The 18,971-nt window shown below is 40.1% G+C and overlaps 1 protein-coding gene across 1 annotated transcript; it reads right to left on the minus strand.

Annotated features, from left to right (window-relative positions):
• Window positions 1–1,595: 1,595 nt before the first annotated feature.
• Window positions 1,596–18,078, minus strand: ankrd33bb (ankyrin repeat domain 33Bb). The gene is made up of 5 exons (XM_086272418.1): window positions 16,910–18,078; window positions 10,847–10,976; window positions 5,802–5,942; window positions 5,522–5,685; window positions 1,596–5,406 (listed from the first exon to the last, which is right to left on the minus strand). The coding sequence occupies exons 1-5, from the start codon at window positions 17,402–17,404 to the stop codon at window positions 4,750–4,752; spliced, it is 1,587 nt and encodes a 528-aa protein (XP_086128544.1). The 5' UTR covers window positions 17,405–18,078; the 3' UTR covers window positions 1,596–4,749.
• Between the last annotated feature and the right edge of the window lie 893 nt (window positions 18,079–18,971).

Raw genomic sequence — 18,971 nt, forward strand, 5'->3', positions numbered from 1 at the left:
CGTTATATCTGGCATAAAACTAACACAGCATTTCATAACAAGAACAGAGTCAAACACGGCGGTGCTAGTGTGATGGTCTGGACGTTCTTTGCCGATTCAGGACCTGGACAACTTGCTCTTACTAACAGAACCATGAATTCTGCTCTCTACCAAGGTAAATGTCTGACCATCAGTTTGTACTCTGAAGTTCAAACACACTGAGGTTATGAAACAGGACAAAGATCCAAAGTACAGAAGCAACTCCAGCCCTAAATCAAAGAAAGAAACAGTAGGAACTTTTTAGAGTGACATAATCAAAGTTCCAATTTGATTAAAAATTCCTCCAAAGGAAAAAAACCCCTAATAAATCAGAAAAGGGGAAAATACTTTTTCACAAGACTGTGTATAAATAAAGATGAAACATTAAGGGACCTTTATGGTCTCTAACCAGTTACACAGGTTAGAGACCATTGCGCAGCTATTATTGTTGCAACCATTTAGAAGGATCCATCCAGAGATAGATCCGATCACTACAACTTTTTGCAATCGTTTGCTGAGAGCGAAAAAAGCATTCAATTGAATCTTTCCTAGTCACAAGGTTTCCCATTATCGCTATTGCAGAGGTTCCCAAAGTGTGGGAACCGCGCCGCGGTATGAAAAAAAGAAAAAAGAACGCTTGGACACTGCTAGCATAATGGACAGGTTTTTGACAGGGCTCCCACACAAACGCAAAGCAGGAGATGAAGCATCATCAAATATATTTCCAAACCAACTTCCTTCCAAGCCAAAGACTAGAAAATATGGTGAAGCATATCTTCCCTTTGGTTTCACCTGCACAACTGCCAAGGTAGGTCTCCCCTGCAGAATTGGTTTTCCCTGCATCGGGAGCACGCACTGGGCTCTCCAAATCACGGACGAACAGTCCACGAAGATTTTTCAGGGGGGCCTAGCAAAAAAAGCTTGGGAACCACTGCTCTAGTGTGACTGAGGCTATAACCACAACACTGAGGAAATCTGGTGGTCTTGTGGCTCTATCTACCCTGATGGGAATATTCTCTTCCGGGATAACAATACTGCATCAACAAAGGTTTGCTAAAATAATTCACATCATTTTCAGTCACCTGATCACAACCCAGCTCTGCCCTCCACCATCATCAAAGCAGCAAATGAGGAAATATCTTTTGAAAGAGTGTTGTTCCATCTCTCCAGTAGACTTCGAGACTCGAGGAATCCATAACAAGGCACACTGAAGCGCCTGACTAGGATATTTATAGTTGGCTTTTCCTTTAACCCTGTGGCATAATCTAATTGCAATGCTAGGAAATCAACACATACAATAATTCTGGCATACACTAATAACTACTCATATTTGAATATTTCTAGGGTAGGGTTAGGGAAACTACAAACAATGGCACCGCACACCTTTAATGTACATTTGTTGCAGTTCTCAGTGGTTTCCACTAGTGGGCAAATAAGGTCACATCCATCCATCCATCGCTTCTGCTCATCCTTTTCAGGGTTGCAGAGGACACTGGAGCCTATCCCAGCTGTCTTAGGGCAAGAGGTGGGCTACACCCTGGACAGATCGCCAGTCTGTTGCAGAGTAACACATAGACATAGACAACCATTCGTGCTCACATTCACTCCCACATTCACAACTATGGGCAATTTAGAGTTTCCAATTAACCTAACCCCACTAACTGCATGTCTTTGGGCTGTGGGAGGAAGCCAGAGTTCCCGGAGAGAATCCGTGCAAACACGGGGAAAACATGCAAACTCCACACAGAAATAAGGCTGCTTTTTATACATAGAGTGTCCTAATTCCACTATAATACCATATCTGATCTTTTTTTCCTTCAGACTTTTCTTTATAGTAACACAACACATATATTCGTATTATATATAAGCACATGTAAATGTTTTTTTGTATTATGACCATTCTGGAGCAAAATTAGCCAAAATATTGAAGCATTGCACTGGAAGAGCTAAGGATGACTTTCACACCATCACCAGTACTCACAGAGCACTGGATCTATACAGTACCTGACAGTAAACACGTCCTCAACATTAGCCAAAAATTGAAGATGCCCTTTCTGACATGTTCTCAATAATGGATAATCTGGTTTAGATGGCCAATAGATGATGCAGGAGGCAGCAGGAATGATTTGCACACAGTGAATCCTCTACATTTGCCTGCACATGGGCGCAGTCAGACATCACGCAGACCTTAAAGTATGGAGCTGGCAAGTTTAAAATGTTTTAATGTTTGTTCAGAACAATTGGGACACGTGCTTCATCTCATGCACAGGGTTCGAGACGACAGTGTATGTTTCTCATGGTGTGTTTTTTGTGAAGTCAACAAGTCACAGTCCTAGCACTAAGCTGTTTATTTTTGGCGCTGCCTTTCAAATTCTCCACAAAGCCCTCACAAAGCCTGCGTGAGCTGGCTTCTCAGCTCAGCTATCAAGAACTGCTCGTAAGCTCTCCACTTCCATGAAAATTCCTGTTGTACTATGTATTGATGTAAAATGGCTTGCTGGCTTCCTCCTGAATGTTCAGCTGTCCTTGTCTGCAGCTATCATCTGTGACAGCCAGTCACCAATCATCATTTGGCCGCGTCGGAGCTCTTCTCTCCATCCTGTTAAAATCCCTCCAACTGGCTGTTACCTTCCTGCTCTTTAAAGCCCCATTCCCGCCCTCTTGGTATTCCTCTCCAATAAATGTGTATGTCAGTTTCCAATACGTTGTGCCCTTTCTCCAAGGCTTTTACCCTTTTTTCTTCTAAGGTAAATAGGACCCATGGACTATAAAAGATGGACACAGCTTCCAAAACTGAAAAATAAATGGGGAACTTTGTTTTAATTTAAAAAAAAAATTTGTGTTACATTTAGAGTAAATAGATGATATAAAAGGGTCTGACAGACCTAACCGAGTTCTTCAGTTTAAGGAAGCAGCTGGCATAAAGTAATCTATGACCCCAAAACACCCTTTCCTGGTAAGATTAGAGTCTCAGTTTTGATCCCCTTGAGTAGAATATGATGTCCAAATGTTCTGTTTGATAAGTTGCTGTCATGTGAGCATACAGGGTCTCTCGGTTCTCAGCCAGAATCACCCCTCGCTCATCGGTCAAAATACCAAGATGAAATATGAGACATGAGGCTTCAAAACAGACCCTATAGTGTCTCTATGATTTCTGTATGTCTGCATTCCTCTCTTACACCTCTCATCCCGTTGCTGTTCTTTGTCTCCATCCAAACCATTCTGTCCTGTGATATAATCTCACTTCTGTCTTATCTTACAACCTTCAGTGTGCTTAATCCTCTAAATATGATGTTATCTACACCATCCCCAGCTTTAACCGAGCACTAACCCTAGAAAATCAGAATGTGCCATTTTTGGTATTAATATATTGCTTGTAATTCCCAAGTGAAAAAAGTCTATATTGGCTTTCTCCAAAATACAGAGTTAGGGTAGATTTAGGGTTCCTACGTATGATGGCTTAGACCTTAGAAGGTCAACCATTAACAATGGCTGGTGTGTTAAACCTGGATTGTTTTCAAGCAACAAGGTCAGCAGTGTGTGGTTTTTGCCTATAGGTGGGTTATGGTGTTGGGTGTTAACCCATTCCAAAGTAACACGTAACTGTTATCCCATTACATTTTTAAATAACACAGTAATGTAACACGTTATTGGACTAAACTGAGCAATCATATCATGAACTCATTACATGAGTTACAAAGGTTCCTAAATTATGTGCACAATGGGCAGGTAGAAGGAAAAAAAACTATCAATTATGACTTCGTCCTGATGTGCACTTGCACTGTAATCCGCTCATTTCAGTTAAGGGAGGAGGAAAATTAAAAAAAAGGTCTACAACTTTTATTTTTATTGCACGAGAGAACAAAACTGCAAAGTGCAAACTGCATTCAGGACAGACACGTGTGTTATACTGCTAACACAACATTAGCTCTTCAGGGGCATCTGCATAGATAGCATGCTATTGCTAACACAAAGCTAGCGAATAGCTAGCTGAGGGGTATAGCTGGGCGGATGAAGAGCCCACCCCAGCAGATAGAGCCTGGGTTTAGATAGGTAATAAAGGCAGTGATGAGGGTTTTTTCTATAATCCCTTTAAATTCTCTTTGTCCTGATTTCGTTTTTGTGTTTTGTTGTAGGTTTTGTGTTTAAAGCTAACGCTGTGCCCTCATCAGGATAGGGATTTGTGTCAGTGTGTGGGACTGTAGCCTCAGGTTTATAGTTAATGTGACAGTGCATTTCAGGACTTATTATAGAGTAACATGTAAGTAATGTAACCGTTAGTGTCCACAGATTACTTTCTATGATGAGTAATTAAGTACTGTGTTACTTTTAAGAAAAGTAATGAGTAATGTGTGATGTTTTCCTTTTTTTGAATAAGCATCTCACCACTCTCTGCCACATTCCATAGAATGCATAATAATACACAATGAATGTTGTCAGCATACCAACAGACATACAAATAAGAGATATTATGTTACATGTACATGATATTTTTCTTGTGCTCCCATATCTGCCACATTCCAGCACAAAGTGCACCTTGAAAAGTAAGAGTGGTTTCAAGTAGAAAAAAAGGCAACATTGCAGGAAACCCTAACAAAGAAGACGATGAGCAGTTTGGTCTACAAAGTGTCTTTTTCTGCAAGAATATGCATTTTGAGAGCCATGTCGAGATTTACACTGAGCACTTTGAAGCTACAGTAAGTCACGTCTCCTTTAGCTTTCTTTGGTCCTTCATCTTCTCCTAATCAGGGGTAGCAGTCGTTGCCGCTCCTCCTCCTGCATCCTCCCTATTTTCTTCATTTTGTAATCCCACTTGGGTATCTGGAGCTGGTTCTGGTTACTGTTCCTTCTGAGTTTTTCTGGTTTGTAGCTTGGAGCTGGGGCCTTGCAGAGCCTCACCTTGGGAACCACTAGGCCCGGCCTCACACTGCTTCTCCTCAGCATATGGAGTGGCAGCAGGCTGGCTCGTCTTATGGCCACTGTGGACGCCGCTGCCATGTTGTTTAGCAGCTGAGGCTGGAGACTGGCCCTCCGATCCTTCTCCCTGGGGATGAGGAGGATCCGTGAGTTCTGGAAAAGTTTCTTGTAGTTGTTTAGCCTCTCTGGGCCCAAGCGCTTCAGCTCCGCCAGACGTTGCCTCTTTAGAATCTCTTGCACCGCGTGACGACGTTTTCCGATGCACGGCGGGCTGCTCGGGCACACCGTGCGGCAAGCTGTGGCGATAAGCGGACTGGACAGTCCCGTGGTGATCCGGACCATGTGTTCAAGGACACCATCTTCCATAGGTTTTACCTTGTTGTTGATGTAAAATCTATAAGGGCAGCAGGAAAGAAGGTTGATCAAACGCTGCTTACAGGTCTTTGGCTCTTGGGCCTGGGCCACCAACTCCTGTAGAAGACCAAATAGTTCATTTAAAAAAAGAAACATTTAACTTGAAAATTGGATTATATTTTAAATGCGGTGCCTTCAACAGTTAATCCAAAATTAAGAAACGTGTATTAACCTCCAGCAGTGGCCACTCCAGGGAGAAGGAGTCACAGAACTGCTCAGGACAAGGGTTGGACATCAGCCGACTCATCAGGCGGGCTGTTTCATACCGACCGGTGAAGAGCGCCCACTCCTTGGGTGTCATTTTCCGGCCAAAGTCCCGAGCCTGGATATCACCTCCTGTATGGATATGTGTGTGGGGGGGGGGGTGTTTTGAAAATCACAATAATTTTTAGAAATGTTTTCTTTGTTCCCTCAGTGTTGAGGCTTTCATGATCTTTATTGCATTTATATACCTGCCAACATGATCGATCTAACACACTCAGCCCGGCCCTGCATGGCAGCCTTCATCAAAGCTGTGAAACCGTGACAGTTCCTCCTCTCGATGTCCAGACCAGGAAAGTAGTTTAGTAGGTAGTTGGAAATGATGGCATGACCTGCACAAGAAAAAACACGTTATGAAAGGATTGCATTTGTATATTCCAGCAGCCGCTTTCTCCTTCTTCTTTCTACGATACTTCGATGACATTTTTCTGAAAACACAGTGGACATTAAGTTGCAGTCTCCAGTGGCTGAAACATGAAGCCATTTCTAAAATGTCAAAAGAACTGCGTTTTCTCTAGTGGCCACTTGAGTCTGGCTTCAAAAGTGAGTCGTTCCCCATAGGCTCCAGTGTTGAAACGCCCAACGTCATCAATGAAAATAGCACGTTTACTGCCTGAGAGAAAAATCACTTTCAGTCCAGAGCAAATTTCCTCCTCCATAACAAATGTGCCGAACCTGAATCTTTTTTATAATTCACCTTTCATGACTTTGTTTGGTCTTAAAGTTTGCAGCATGACTGCTATGACAGGTGTGCCAACACAGGCAGGTGCTCCTGCAGGGCCTCACTTCTGCTAATTCCAGTCATTAAATCAGATCTTTTTGTGGTGCTGTTGAAGTTTGTGCTCCTGTTTTGGTGAGTAAAATTATATTTTATTTGTTTATTTATGTGTGTTGCTCCCATACAGTGTATGGATGCAACTTGTTAACCAGGGTTGCTAGCATTATCTGATAACATGATTTAATGTGAAAGCATTTTAATTAAAAAAACAACACTAAAGCTACTCATTCTAACATCTGAATCGTTTCTTTCAGGTTTATTTGAGACAGCACTTTGAAAAGTGTTGCCATGCAGAATCTAAAAATATGTCTATCACATTTGTGTTACACATATTTTTAAAAAATCTTAGTTATGATCTTATTATTTTTAAAACACTTACACACTTTCATCTTTAATGTCATTACTTTGCGTATCCTTTTCACTTGTTTTTTTTTTTGCAGGATGAAATCACACTAGTGCTACAAACCCCAAATAATGCCAAAACCCCTGTCAGATTGGTTAGCACTGAGTCATCAAGCAAAACTGTGTGCATTAAGATCAGGATGTAGTAATTATAAATTTTTTTTAAAATATATTTTCTTAGAAATCCAGAGCAATCGGCTGCAACATTCCTAAATGAGCAAAACCAGGCTAAGGCTAAGGATGTGAGATACAGTTTTAGCATTGGGCTGGACATAAATTCATTACTGCCTTGATTCCCAAACTAAGTCTAGAGTTTAGTCTAGAGTTTAGTAAAGGGTCAGGAAGCACTTTTGTGATGGTGCAGTGTGTGGTGGTGGTCGCCTGAGTCGTCTGAGGTGCTGCTGAAGATTTTTGTGTGAAAAAGGATCGATACTTTTTTAATGAAGCAGAAAATGAAGAGCAGCCTACAGCTATTCATCACTGGCTGCAGTGAGCCATTCATCATTGTTAGCAGATAAGAGGCCAGGGCGCCATGTCTGATACATGTGGCTGCATCACTATGAAATTACTTATGATGGTACGGATTAATGTGAGCAAATAACGGTGATTCTTGCAATGGGAACCACCAGACCCCATTATACAACACAAATCATAATTTGGATCTATTAAAATCGGTGTGACTCATTTCTATGCGGTAGATTTTCTTCCACCATATAGAGCTGTGCAAAAGTCTTGAGCCACCCCCCATTTCTTTCTGTTTTGCTTCTAAGGAACCAGACGTTCTTGTCACGTTTAAAGTGGTCTCAAGCAATAGTTCTGTCGTCTTTCTGATGAGTTTTTCTTTGGACTGAAAATCAGCAGCAACAGGTTTTATGGAGAGATGAAGTCAAACTTAAAAATTTGGGTTCAAATCATTGTCAGCATTGTGAACAGAGGAGTAACAGGGAGTGTCTGACGCTCTGTGATGGTGTGATGGGAGCATTTCAGCCAGTGCTGGTGAGGATCTTGTCAGATTTTGTTTCACTGCACAGTACTATCAGGAAAGTATCTGACTTTCAACAGCTTCATTTTGCAGTGTGACAATCATCCCAAACACGCTTCCAGGCCGTGGATTGGTCTCCCAATGAATAAGCTGCTGAAATCGGCAAGTTACCCTGGAAACAAACTTAAAAGAAACATTTTAAATAAAAGCGGCACGTGATGCCACTCATGCCTTCAGTACGTAATCACCTGCTTCGATTAGTATTTCAATTAAATATTTGGCTTTTGAGGGTTTACAGATCTCCATATTAAAAAAATAATAATAATTAAAATGTGTGGAAGGGAGTATTTACATAGTCCATCACTGCATGACTACACAGTGATGAACTGAAGTAAACAGACTTTGTGTGCCTTTATGTAGAGTTTAAGCCAAATATAGCTTCTTGTAATTTGCCTTTTGTTTTTGTGATAATGAATCAACACATACTGCATGGACAACCCAAGTTTATAAATTCACCTGATCTCATGCTTTTCATTTAGACACACAAGAAAGCTGCAAATGAAGATGTTGCAGTAAAAAAGGAAACTGAATTTAGTCATGTCCATTAGCTAACTGAAGCACATTTATGATACCTGATGATTTCCCTAATACACAGTGATGGCCTTTGCAAGTTGCAGTTTGCCCACTACATTTCAGATGCTTGTTGATGTCATGGAGAAATAAAAATGAGCTTTGAAACGTAACTTAATTACAGTCTTCATACCAACACGGATGCACAAAAGATTGTCCCTTTTCTTAATCAGCTCAGCCACTTTATTTGCTTCCTTCTGGAGGTGAGCGTGCTCTTCAAAATTTTTCAGAACGGACAAGAAGTTGTCCTTTGGCGCAGCTTGGCTGGTTTTTCATTCTTCTTTTGTCTTGCTGGCTTCTTTCGACTCTCACATTCTCTCCTGATCAGATCAGCCACCTTGAAGGCTTCGTGTTGGATGTGGGCACACAGGACTTCGTTTACCATGATGGTCCAGAAATGTTCTTCAAAAACTATCTGCTCTATCTGTGGCACAGATGATTTTTCATCCTCCCAGAATTTTGGGATCCAGTTACCCACTGTGTAAATTTCCGTCTTAAGATGGCCGTAGGTGGTCACGTCTTTCAATTTAAACCAAAAGGTTTCATCGGAAAGACTTTCCAACGTATTCTGGGATCTTTGGGCTTCACAGAGTTGCATGTTTTTCTGCATTTGTTGATGGAACATTTGCAAGGTTGGAAGAAAATCACAGTTACAGATCAACATTAGCAATCTGTAACATAACTGAAGTCGTGTTTGTGGAGAAAACACAGCTCTGGAGCTGTGACGTCATCACATTCTATAAGATGTATCAATGACATATAGAATGTGATTACCATGGAGGGCTTTTACACACACACACACACACACACACACACACACACACACACACACACACACACACACACACACACACACACACACACACACACACACACACAATCCCGTTCAGCTATCTTAGTGAGGACCTTCATTGACATAATGCTTTCCCTAGCCCCTTACCCTAAACCTAACCATTAAAAATGAATGCCTAACCCTAACACTTACCCTTACCCTAAACCTAACCATAACCTAATTGTAACCCTGACACCAAAACCACATTTTGAGCCTCAAAAAGGCCTTCAAATTTGTGAGGACCGGTGTGTGTGTCCTCACAAGTGACTGTTGGTTCTCACAAGTATAGTAGAATGCAGATTTCAGGTCTCACAAAGATAGCTTGACAGGAACACATGCGCGCGCACACACACGATGTGATTGCTTCATCTTGTATCAGAACATAGTTAATAAACAATATAAATAGAACCATTAATCCATCAGAAACCATCTATGTCCTTATACCTTATAAACCTAATATTGGCGTTAATTAAAAATATTAATTACCTTTAATTAAGTTACCAGTATTTTTCGTTAAAAAGCTGATCAACTCAGTTTATTTGAGTTGGCTTAAATCAGGAAAATTGAGGAAGCTGGAATGTGACTAAGTACGTTTACACTATACTGTACTTAAGTAGTCTGTCTCTGTGTGTTAGCCCTGTGACAGACTGGCGACCTGTCCAGGGTGTACCACGCCTAACAAACAGTGCTTGACAGCTGGGATAGGCTTCAGCGCCCCCCGCGACCCTGAAAAAGGATAAGCGGAAGCAAATAGATGGAGTACTTAAGTAGCATATGAAGCCTGCTTGACTTTTACTTCCCTCTTATGTCCCTCTCTATTGTTCTATCACTATAGTTCAGTTGATTTCACTTTATTAAAGACACACACGAGCAAATAAAATGCATACATGCAAATTACATTCTGGAGTTCTTTACGCTACACATACAACTGTGCATCAGATTGTGAAATATAGCATGACAGGTAGGAACTCCAACACTAACAAACATTTGGCTTGCACTGCTCCACCTTTGCAACTTGAGATTCAGCCTAAATCCATCATTATATGCTTCAGTGAGTTTCTGCACACTGCTCTCTCTGTAGCTCTTCCACAAAGGAGCAGCGTACATTGGAGTGCAGAGAGAGTCCAGCCTTCACTGGAACACATACCAAACTTACAGCTCAACATATTAGCATGTGCATACATTAAGCGGCATTATGTATTTTATATTTTACTTCATTATCTGACTGTTTATGTTACTGTTGGAGTTTTGTATCTAAAACATACAAATCAGCCACACAGCTTTTTAAATAACATATAGAAGAAACTTGTTATCACATTTTTACTAAACATTGTATGATCTGAGTAACTTTGACTGTTCTTAGAAAAACAAGAACAATTTAAGATATATAAGATGAAATATCTGTTATTATTTCAAGAAAAAAATCATTTGCAAGCTGTCATAACAAGAAACATTCTGTAAAAGAATAACAAGAAAGAATTTAAACGATTAGACTGTTAAATTTCAAAAGTATACTCAGTTTCAAAACCTCTGTTTTTAAAACATGTGTGCAAGTATGGACTGTGGTGGGATTTGATTCAAAGGCCTGGGGGGGGGGGGGTGTTTTTTTTACCTGCTTGAGCTGCAGTTATAAGAGCGGTGTTCCCCTCGTTGTCCTGCCAGTTAACATCCAGATACGGGCATTGAGAAAGAGCGATGACCACATCCACATAGCCGTTATAGCACGCCACAATCAAGCCAGACTGAAACACAAAAACAAAACGCCTTGGCATCCAACGTTTTCTTTTTCTGTGATTTATTTCAGCTCCTAAAACACACACACACACACACACACACACAAAATCATTCTTATTTACAGTGAAGCTTGTTGTTATATTCTCTTTTTATGGCTCTATAAAAATGTTCACCTCCAGGACAAAAAGCAATGTGGTGATTGCCATAAAAAAATAAATCTTACTGGTCTGCCCGCTTACATGTGAATAACAAGGTGGTGTTCTGTTTTGTTTTTGTCACAGTGAGTGGGAACACACTGGTAAAGGTTTCGGGCTGGACAATCTGTTTTTGCTCTAAACAAAGTTGCTTTGAGCAGATTTGCATTTGTTTTAAAAGGTCATTGCTGTTAAATCGTTTAGTGTATCTGGTCAGCAAAGTGGCACACTGCAGGTTCAGTTTGTAGATGACATTAGTGTTAGTGTAGTCAATACTGTGTGTGCGTGCATTCATGCAATGAACATACATTAATTCAATTCAATTCAATTTTATTTATATAGCGCCAAATCACAACAAAAGTTGCCTCAAGGCGCTTCATAGATAAAGAGAAAAACCCAACAATCATATGACCCCCTATGAGCAAGCACTTTGGCGACAGTGGGAAGGAAAAACTGTGAGGAGGTAAAATTGTTGTTATTGTTAAAATTATTAACAAGATAATCGACCTCTGTTGGGGTAGCGTTCAGATAGCTGCTCTGCTCTATGTTGGTACAGGTCATTGAAGATGATCACAGTGGGTGGATTATATTCTTAAACTTAGTTACAGCGCTTTCAGAAAGACATCTACTTTGATAAAGTCTACTCTCCACTTCTGTGTAATCAATTATTGTAAATGTAAATGCTATCAGGAAATGATCAGACAGGAGAGGGTTTTCAGGAAACACTGTCAAATGTTCAGTTTCTATGCCATATGTCAAAACAAGATCTAGAGTGTGATTAAAGTGGTGGGTGGGTTCTTTTACATTTTGAGAGAAGCCAATTGAGTCTAATAACAGATTAAATGCCATGTTGAGGCTGTCATTTTTAGCATCTACATGGATGTTAAAATCACCCACAATAATTATTTTATCTGAGCTGAGAACTAAATTAGATATAAAGTCTGAGAAATCAGACAGAAACTCTGTGTAAGGCCCAGGTGGACGATAGATGATAACAAGTAAGACTGGTTTCTGAGTTTTACAGCTGGGGTGGACAAGGCTAAGCATCAGGCTTTCAAATGAATTAAAAGTCTGTCTTGGTCTTTCGTTAATTAATAGGCTGGTGTGAAAAATTGCTGCCACACCGCCCCCTCGGCCTGTGCTTCGAGATTTCTGGTAGTTAGAATGTCTCGGGGGTGTTGATTCATTTAAGCTAACATAATCATCCTGCTGCAACCAGGTTTCTGTAAGGCAGAGTAGATCGATTTGTTGATCAATTATTAAGTCATGTACTAACAGAGGAGAGAGACCTAATATTTAATAATCTACATTTCACTGTTTTACTCTTTGGTTCAGATGTGGATACTGTATTGTTCTTTCTTTGTAATTGTTTATGTTTAAGTTGTTTGTTGCTGGTTTTTAGTTTGTTTTTTTGTCTTTTTGGGAGCTGACACAGTCTCTATGGAGATGGGTTTGGGGGGGGTTAGCTGTACTGTTTCACCACATGTAATAGTAGTTTGTGTCCAGTCAAGACAACAAGACATTTTGTGCACACCAGTCTTCCCAAATCGTGTAGTACAACAATGAAAAAATATTATACATGTTTTTGCTTTAGAAGAAGCTTTTATTGCTCAACCAGAACTTGATTGCAAGGCAAGTAATGGCAGTTATTCAACTTTAAGACAATAGCAGTGCCATGAAGTTAAACTATTAAGATTGCAACTATTATTTTTGGTGTTGATTATTCACAAAACATGTCCTTGATTATTGGTCTCATTTAAATTTGTTTTTCTCTGATTAACAGTACAAAACCCAAAGAGGTTTAGATTTGCATGATTTTTTATTTAAAAATTTAAGGATCTAGAATCAGAATGAGTGATTTTTCCTTGTAAATATGTCTTACCTGTACAAAGAAAAACAAAATCCACTGGTCATTGCTTTCTTTATCCATTTGTAGTGTGCACACATTTTCAGTTTGCTTTTGTTAGAAAATGCCAAAGTTTATGAATTGGGCACGCTGCTGGTAAATGCACAAGAAGACTGAGATGGGTTTTGAGGTTTCTGCTGCAGTCTCTGGCCAGTCTGCTTCCAACACAACACATATTAAAGATGACATCCAGTTTGCAGTCATATGCCAATAATTGGGTCTTTTGTGCTTCACAAAGAGTGCAAACAGTTAGTGGGTTGACCCCACAGTGTTGTGATTCCAAGAAGAATTTCCCATAGAGACAGCAGATCTAAAGGGCATTGGGTAATCGTTTTTCAAACGGCTGGTAAAAAAGTTTTGGTAAAAAAGCAAGCTGTTGATAGAGATGATGTCAGCCAATTTGATAGCAACACCCATGACAACACATTCATAATCAAGGCGACCCTAAGGACTTCACATTAATCCAGAACTACTCTCCACTGTGTGTTCCAGCTCAACAGAACATACAGAATCTTCTACCCAGTGTGCAGAAATGTTCAGAAATAAGTTCACTTTCAAATTTATCTTCAGATTAACAATAAAACACAGCTTTCTTAACTTTGTTAAGAACAAAAACGTGCCAAAAGTACCAAGAACTGTGCTTCCTTTAGTGGTCAACTGCAGCTGGATTCAAAGTGAGCTATCCCATTGACTACCATGTTATAAAATGTCCAACTTTAAAGCATTAATGTGCTGTAAATGTGCCTTTGTGTAACAGCCTGGTACACAAAGAGATTTTTTTTAACCAACTGGAAACTAGAGTTAGATTTTTGACTCAGACTTTGACTAAAGTTTGGCAGCAGTGTTGGCAGCTGAAATGGTTCCAGCTGCCAACAATGGCAACTGGAACCATTCCTGCCTGCTGGGCCTCACCTCCTTTGACTGAAGTCACAAAATTATGTGATAAATAACACAATAAACTTCAACACAATAAACTAAAACTGACAAGCACAAGTAGAAAGGACTGTTGAAACTCAATAATTTGAACAATTAGGCTTCTTCTTAATAGAACAAAATAAGCATTACTCTTTTATTTTCACAAGAAAGGCTATTGAAAGCACGTAAGACAAACCATATGGAAAATAAATGTAGCAGATGTTATACTTAAAATAAGTGTCACAAGTGCAGCTGGTCAAATCGCCTACTAGTACTGTAGTTTGTGCAGTAGTAGTTTGTGTCTGTGTAGTTAGGCAGGGTCTTTGCACTAATTAGCCAATATGTGTGTGCAGCTTGCTAAGCAAACAGGTGAAATTAGCACTCCACCTTTTCATCTGAATATGGAAAACAACAACATTGCGGTCTCTATGGTTCTTACCATTTAGCATGTGTTTGTGAATTAGTTGTTCTAAATTCACAGGTCTGTGCGAGCATTGGCCACTAAAACAACAAAGAAAATCAAATAAACTGAAGTAATTGTGGTGTAAAGTGGAAGTGATTCACTGGAAGTGGGATGTCTAAAAATGACCAAGAGACAGTAACCGGGTTTAAAAAAAGATCCTCACCTCACCTGTAGGTGAGATATTGGCAAGAACTTAAACTAAAAGTCAGACATCTATCAAGAATGAAAAGGTATAAATTTCATGGTTATTTCATGGTATTTCATGACAAAATAGTGAACTTAGAAAATATACACAAATTGTGAAATTGCACCTCTTTAAAATGCAGCTCAATTAAAGCTAGCTCCAAGAATAATTTTCACCGACAGTTCTGAGATAAGCTGCATGTTATTCTTGGATGCGCTTGTAGGACTGGCTTTAAAATTGCATGACAAAAATATCATACACATAAAAAAAAAAAACCTGTATCACCAACGTAGCCTGGACAACATTTGCTAGTTAGATGAAGTCAGCTATCTCATCTTAGCATATTTATATGCATATTTATAATTATACGGTTCTTGGAGTGAGCGCACACACTCATGAAGTTTAGTAACTTCAGGTCACTGCAACAAGCCCAGGTACAGTTTACCGACGGATGGGTGCAGGACCTTGAAATGCACCGTGTAGAAAGTAAAGACCATCGTACATATCATAAGTTTACCAGTCTCACAAATTGTCGTCATAAATACACATTCGTTAACCGTTTATTAATAGGACCTTTGAGCTCAATGGTAATTAATTAGCAGTGGAAATAATTTCTGGTAGCATCACAGAAATGTAGCAGTGACAATAATACTGTATGCTGTAATCGTACTGGGCAATTAGTGATACAAAAAACCTGTTTTATCCTGTGAATAAAAGTATATGTTTTTGTCAATGTACCATAATAACAGAAGCGAAACGCAATATTGTGTCAGGACAATTCACTATTTATGCACAATAAACACAATAAATAAAGGAGCATAGCGCGACAATTTCTGTTCAGCGCCAGACTTGCTTGTAACCTATATCACTAATTATGTTATGAAAATGACGTATTAACTACTACAGCAGACTGACCTTCGTGTAAATGCTTGGAGCAGACTAACCTGTGAGCTGGAGTGTTCTGGGACGTTATATTTGATCTTTGAATGGCTGCAATCCAGTCGCCTTTGTCACTTCGGAAACATGGCTTGAACAATTTCTCTTCAATGACGTAATCCGATAACAACCGATCTCTTTACCCGTCGGCTTCCCGTGGCTGTCATGCGACCGGCTATTGCAGTTAATAATACAACGGCTTCTTGACATTTTTGTGTTTCTTTTTATCGCTGTATAACTGATTTTAATTGAAAGCCTGCGTGCGCTAGTACCGCTTGCCACGAGTTCCCAGAATCCTTTGCGGTTCTACCCGTGAATGACGTCACATTTTCAATCTCTATATAATATGCATGTTAAATTTTATATTTGGGGTAAAATATCAAGTCTTTTCAAGTAAACCGGTTCAAGTCCAATTCAAGTCCCAAGTCATTGGTGTAAAAGTCCAAGTCAAGTCACAAGTCTTACAACATTTTTTCAAGTCAAGTCTAAAGTCATAAAATTAATGACTCGAGTCTGACTCGAGTCCAAGTCATGTGACTCGAGTCCACACCTCTGATAGTAAGCCTTTAAAAGGTTGGGCAAGGTTGGCAAGCTGCATTGTGACACGGTAACTGCACTGGCCCATCTGTCACTGAAGGCTTAACCAACTGCTCTGAACCTCCTTTAGGATCTGACCTTCAGTGTCTTACTGGGTTTTAAGAGCTAGACCATGCTCAGCTGACCTGACAGAAAAACCAGATATCAGTGATAGAGCAGGATGATGATAGCATTCTTTTACTCAAAGCAGGCATAAAGGGTGTCATAAGAAAATCACAGGTGTGTAATATTTTGTTTTGCACTTTCAAATTATTTAAATTTAAAATTGCTTGAGGTGTGTAATCTGACACAGTGAATGGTGTGCTTGCATAAATGTTTGTCAAAGTTCTATCATATCTGTATACAACTGAATTATGACCGTAACCTCAGTGCTGCACAGCTGTCACGAGTCATCGCATATCTTGTAAGCATATTCTTATATGTTGTTTTGAAGACTATGTGCTGATAGCCACCCAGGCACTTTTAATAGATGCTTTTTTTTTTTTTAAATCAAGCAGTCTACCTTAATATGGTTTTGTTATTGTTCGTAAAGTTAAGTCGAGACCAAGGTAAGACCTACTGACACATTACATGTACAGAAGCAAAGGTATTTATGAACACAACTGTACTAATGACGTTGAAAGACAGCAGCGCAGTTTTCCATTTGTACTGCTATTAATTTTTTCATAAAAAAACATTATTTATGAATAAAAAGGTGCGTGAGACTTTGTCAAAGACATTATTCTAATAAATGCACAGATACCAACTCTTCTGTTTCTGTCCGTCTCCTTCACTTCCTCTTCAGTCACTCCTTGTCTGATCATGATCTTGACAATGACGGTATTGTTGTTGCAGCAGGCCTTGAAGAAGGAGATGGGCTCTGGACTGTCAGAGCTAAACGAGTAGCGCATGTGAGAGGTGACTGAATTGTCGAGGGGATAGAAGGAGTCATCTGAGGCAATGCTCTGTGTGTCTGAGCGATCGGGCAAGGTCTCAAAGTCCAACTCTTCAAATTCCTGGTAGATATCATCCTCATCCTCCCAGTAATTTCGAGTGTAATCGATTTCAAGTTCCTCATTATCTGCCTCACTTGATTCCTCGCTCTCATCGTCGTCTTTGCCAGCCTTGGTGATGGACATGACAGGAATATCCATATCCACTTTATTGGTTCTATACTCAGTCTTACTAATTCTGACTCCTCCAGCCACTCCATTCTCTTGAACCTTTGAACCTTTACCTTGTTCCTCCGTTATTAGCACCATTTAAATCCTCCTCCGTCGAAAACACTCTTCGAAAATCCTTGTGGGAGCCAGAAGAAGTCTAGGAATTCTCAATTACCTTGGAGTCCATTGGGTCTCTGAAATATGATGATTCCTTCTACCCCCCAGGAAACTCAATCCTGCCAGTTTCCCGACTTCCATCAGTTTTTTGCTGCGTTGGATTTCCCAAACGAACAAGGACAATCCTTTATCACTACTGATAAGTCTTTGTCGGTGCCAAAGAGGTTAGGATTCCCGAAGACTCCAAAACACAGTGTCCTCAAAGGCTTGATCATGTGCATGATCAGTTGCTCTGGGCTGTTAAAGTGATGAAAAAAAGAGTAAAGCAGAATAAAGCATCCTAATCTTTCTCTGATGATATTGTCAAATTTCCATTTTCAAAAAAAGTCAGAGAAAATTATGAAATGCACGAAAGCCACTGCGCTTCTCCGTGTGACTCTTTGCAAAGGCACCACCAGCACCGTTCATCAGATTGTATGATCATTGCACTGGAAATCCAACATGCAGCTTGAATTTTCCAAGTCTCGGTTAGAAGTTAAAGCTGAAGTTGTCTTTTTGAAAGCAGAAGAACCAGCGCGGTCGTATTGGTTCAAAACTGACACAACTGAGCAGTTAATCCCGTGTTTGCTCACGGGGGAACACTGGGTTTTCTTTGATGATCGCCAGCAGTGGGATCGGGAGAGAGATTCTGTTGAAGTACTGCGTGGTAATCCAATTAGATTTCTCTCTAGCTCTAGCCATTTGGTTACATTCACCTCCCCAGAAACGTCTTCTGCTTCAACACAATAAACTAAAACTGACAAGCACAAGTAGAAAGGACTGTTGAAACTCAATAATTTTAACAATTAGGCTTCTTCTTAATAGAACAAAATAAGCATTACTCTTTTATTTCCACAAGAATGGTAAATGGTAAATGGCCTGCATTTGTATAGCGCTTTTCTAGTCCATAGGACCCCAAAGCGCTTTACACTACATTCAGTCATTCACCCATCCACACACACATTCACACACTGGCGATGGCAAGCTACATTGTAGCCACAGCTGCCCTGGGGCGCACTGACAGAGGCGAGGCTGCCGGACACAGGCGCCACCGGCGCCACAAGAAAGGCTATTGAAAGCACGTAAGACAAACCATATGGAAAATAAATGTAGCAGATGTTATACTTGTGTCACAAGTGCAGCTGGTCAAGCTGACGCCATCTCCCCCACCTCTGCTCTCAACGTCTTCTGCACTTAACACTGCCAGCTTAAATTGGATTTCTCAGCCACATGATCTCATTTGTATACAGGGCACTTTGGAAGGACTGGAATCACTCAGGCCTAAGAGAGTTTACGAATGTCACCTTCAACAACAACTAAGCTACAGCCTAGTTTGATACAATACACTTTATTCACATCACCTTGTGATACCAGCATTCCCTGGATAAATACATTATCTCTGACAAAGGACAAAAGTGTATCAAAAATAGCATTACAGGAGGAAAATCTAAACGTCTAGAGGTGGTTGTTAAGTTATAGGCTTGGTTTTGTAAGTCATGTGATCCAAGCC

This window comes from Aulonocara sp. 'chitande type north' Nkhata Bay, linkage group LG18 (assembly GCF_057382095.1).
Source record: "Aulonocara sp. 'chitande type north' Nkhata Bay isolate Kocher_YH1m ecotype deep benthic linkage group LG18, A_spYH_male_GT1.1, whole genome shotgun sequence".
Lineage (NCBI taxonomy): Eukaryota > Metazoa > Chordata > Actinopteri > Cichliformes > Cichlidae > Aulonocara > Aulonocara sp. 'chitande type north' Nkhata Bay.

Bases quoted from the DNA above. Each gene is read 5' to 3' on its own strand.
- ankrd33bb (XM_086272418.1), bottom strand. From the start codon at position 17,404: ATGGTGCTAATAACGGAGGAACAAGGTAAAGGTTCAAAGGTTCAAGAG. The intron at 5,943-10,846 runs GTAAAAAAAACA...TTTCTTGTGCAG, and splicing joins TATAACTGCAGCTCAAGCAG to GTCATGCCATCATTTCCAAC. The intron at 5,407-5,521 runs GTTAATACACGT...GGTCTTCTACAG, and splicing joins TGGAGTGGCCACTGCTGGAG to GAGTTGGTGGCCCAGGCCCA.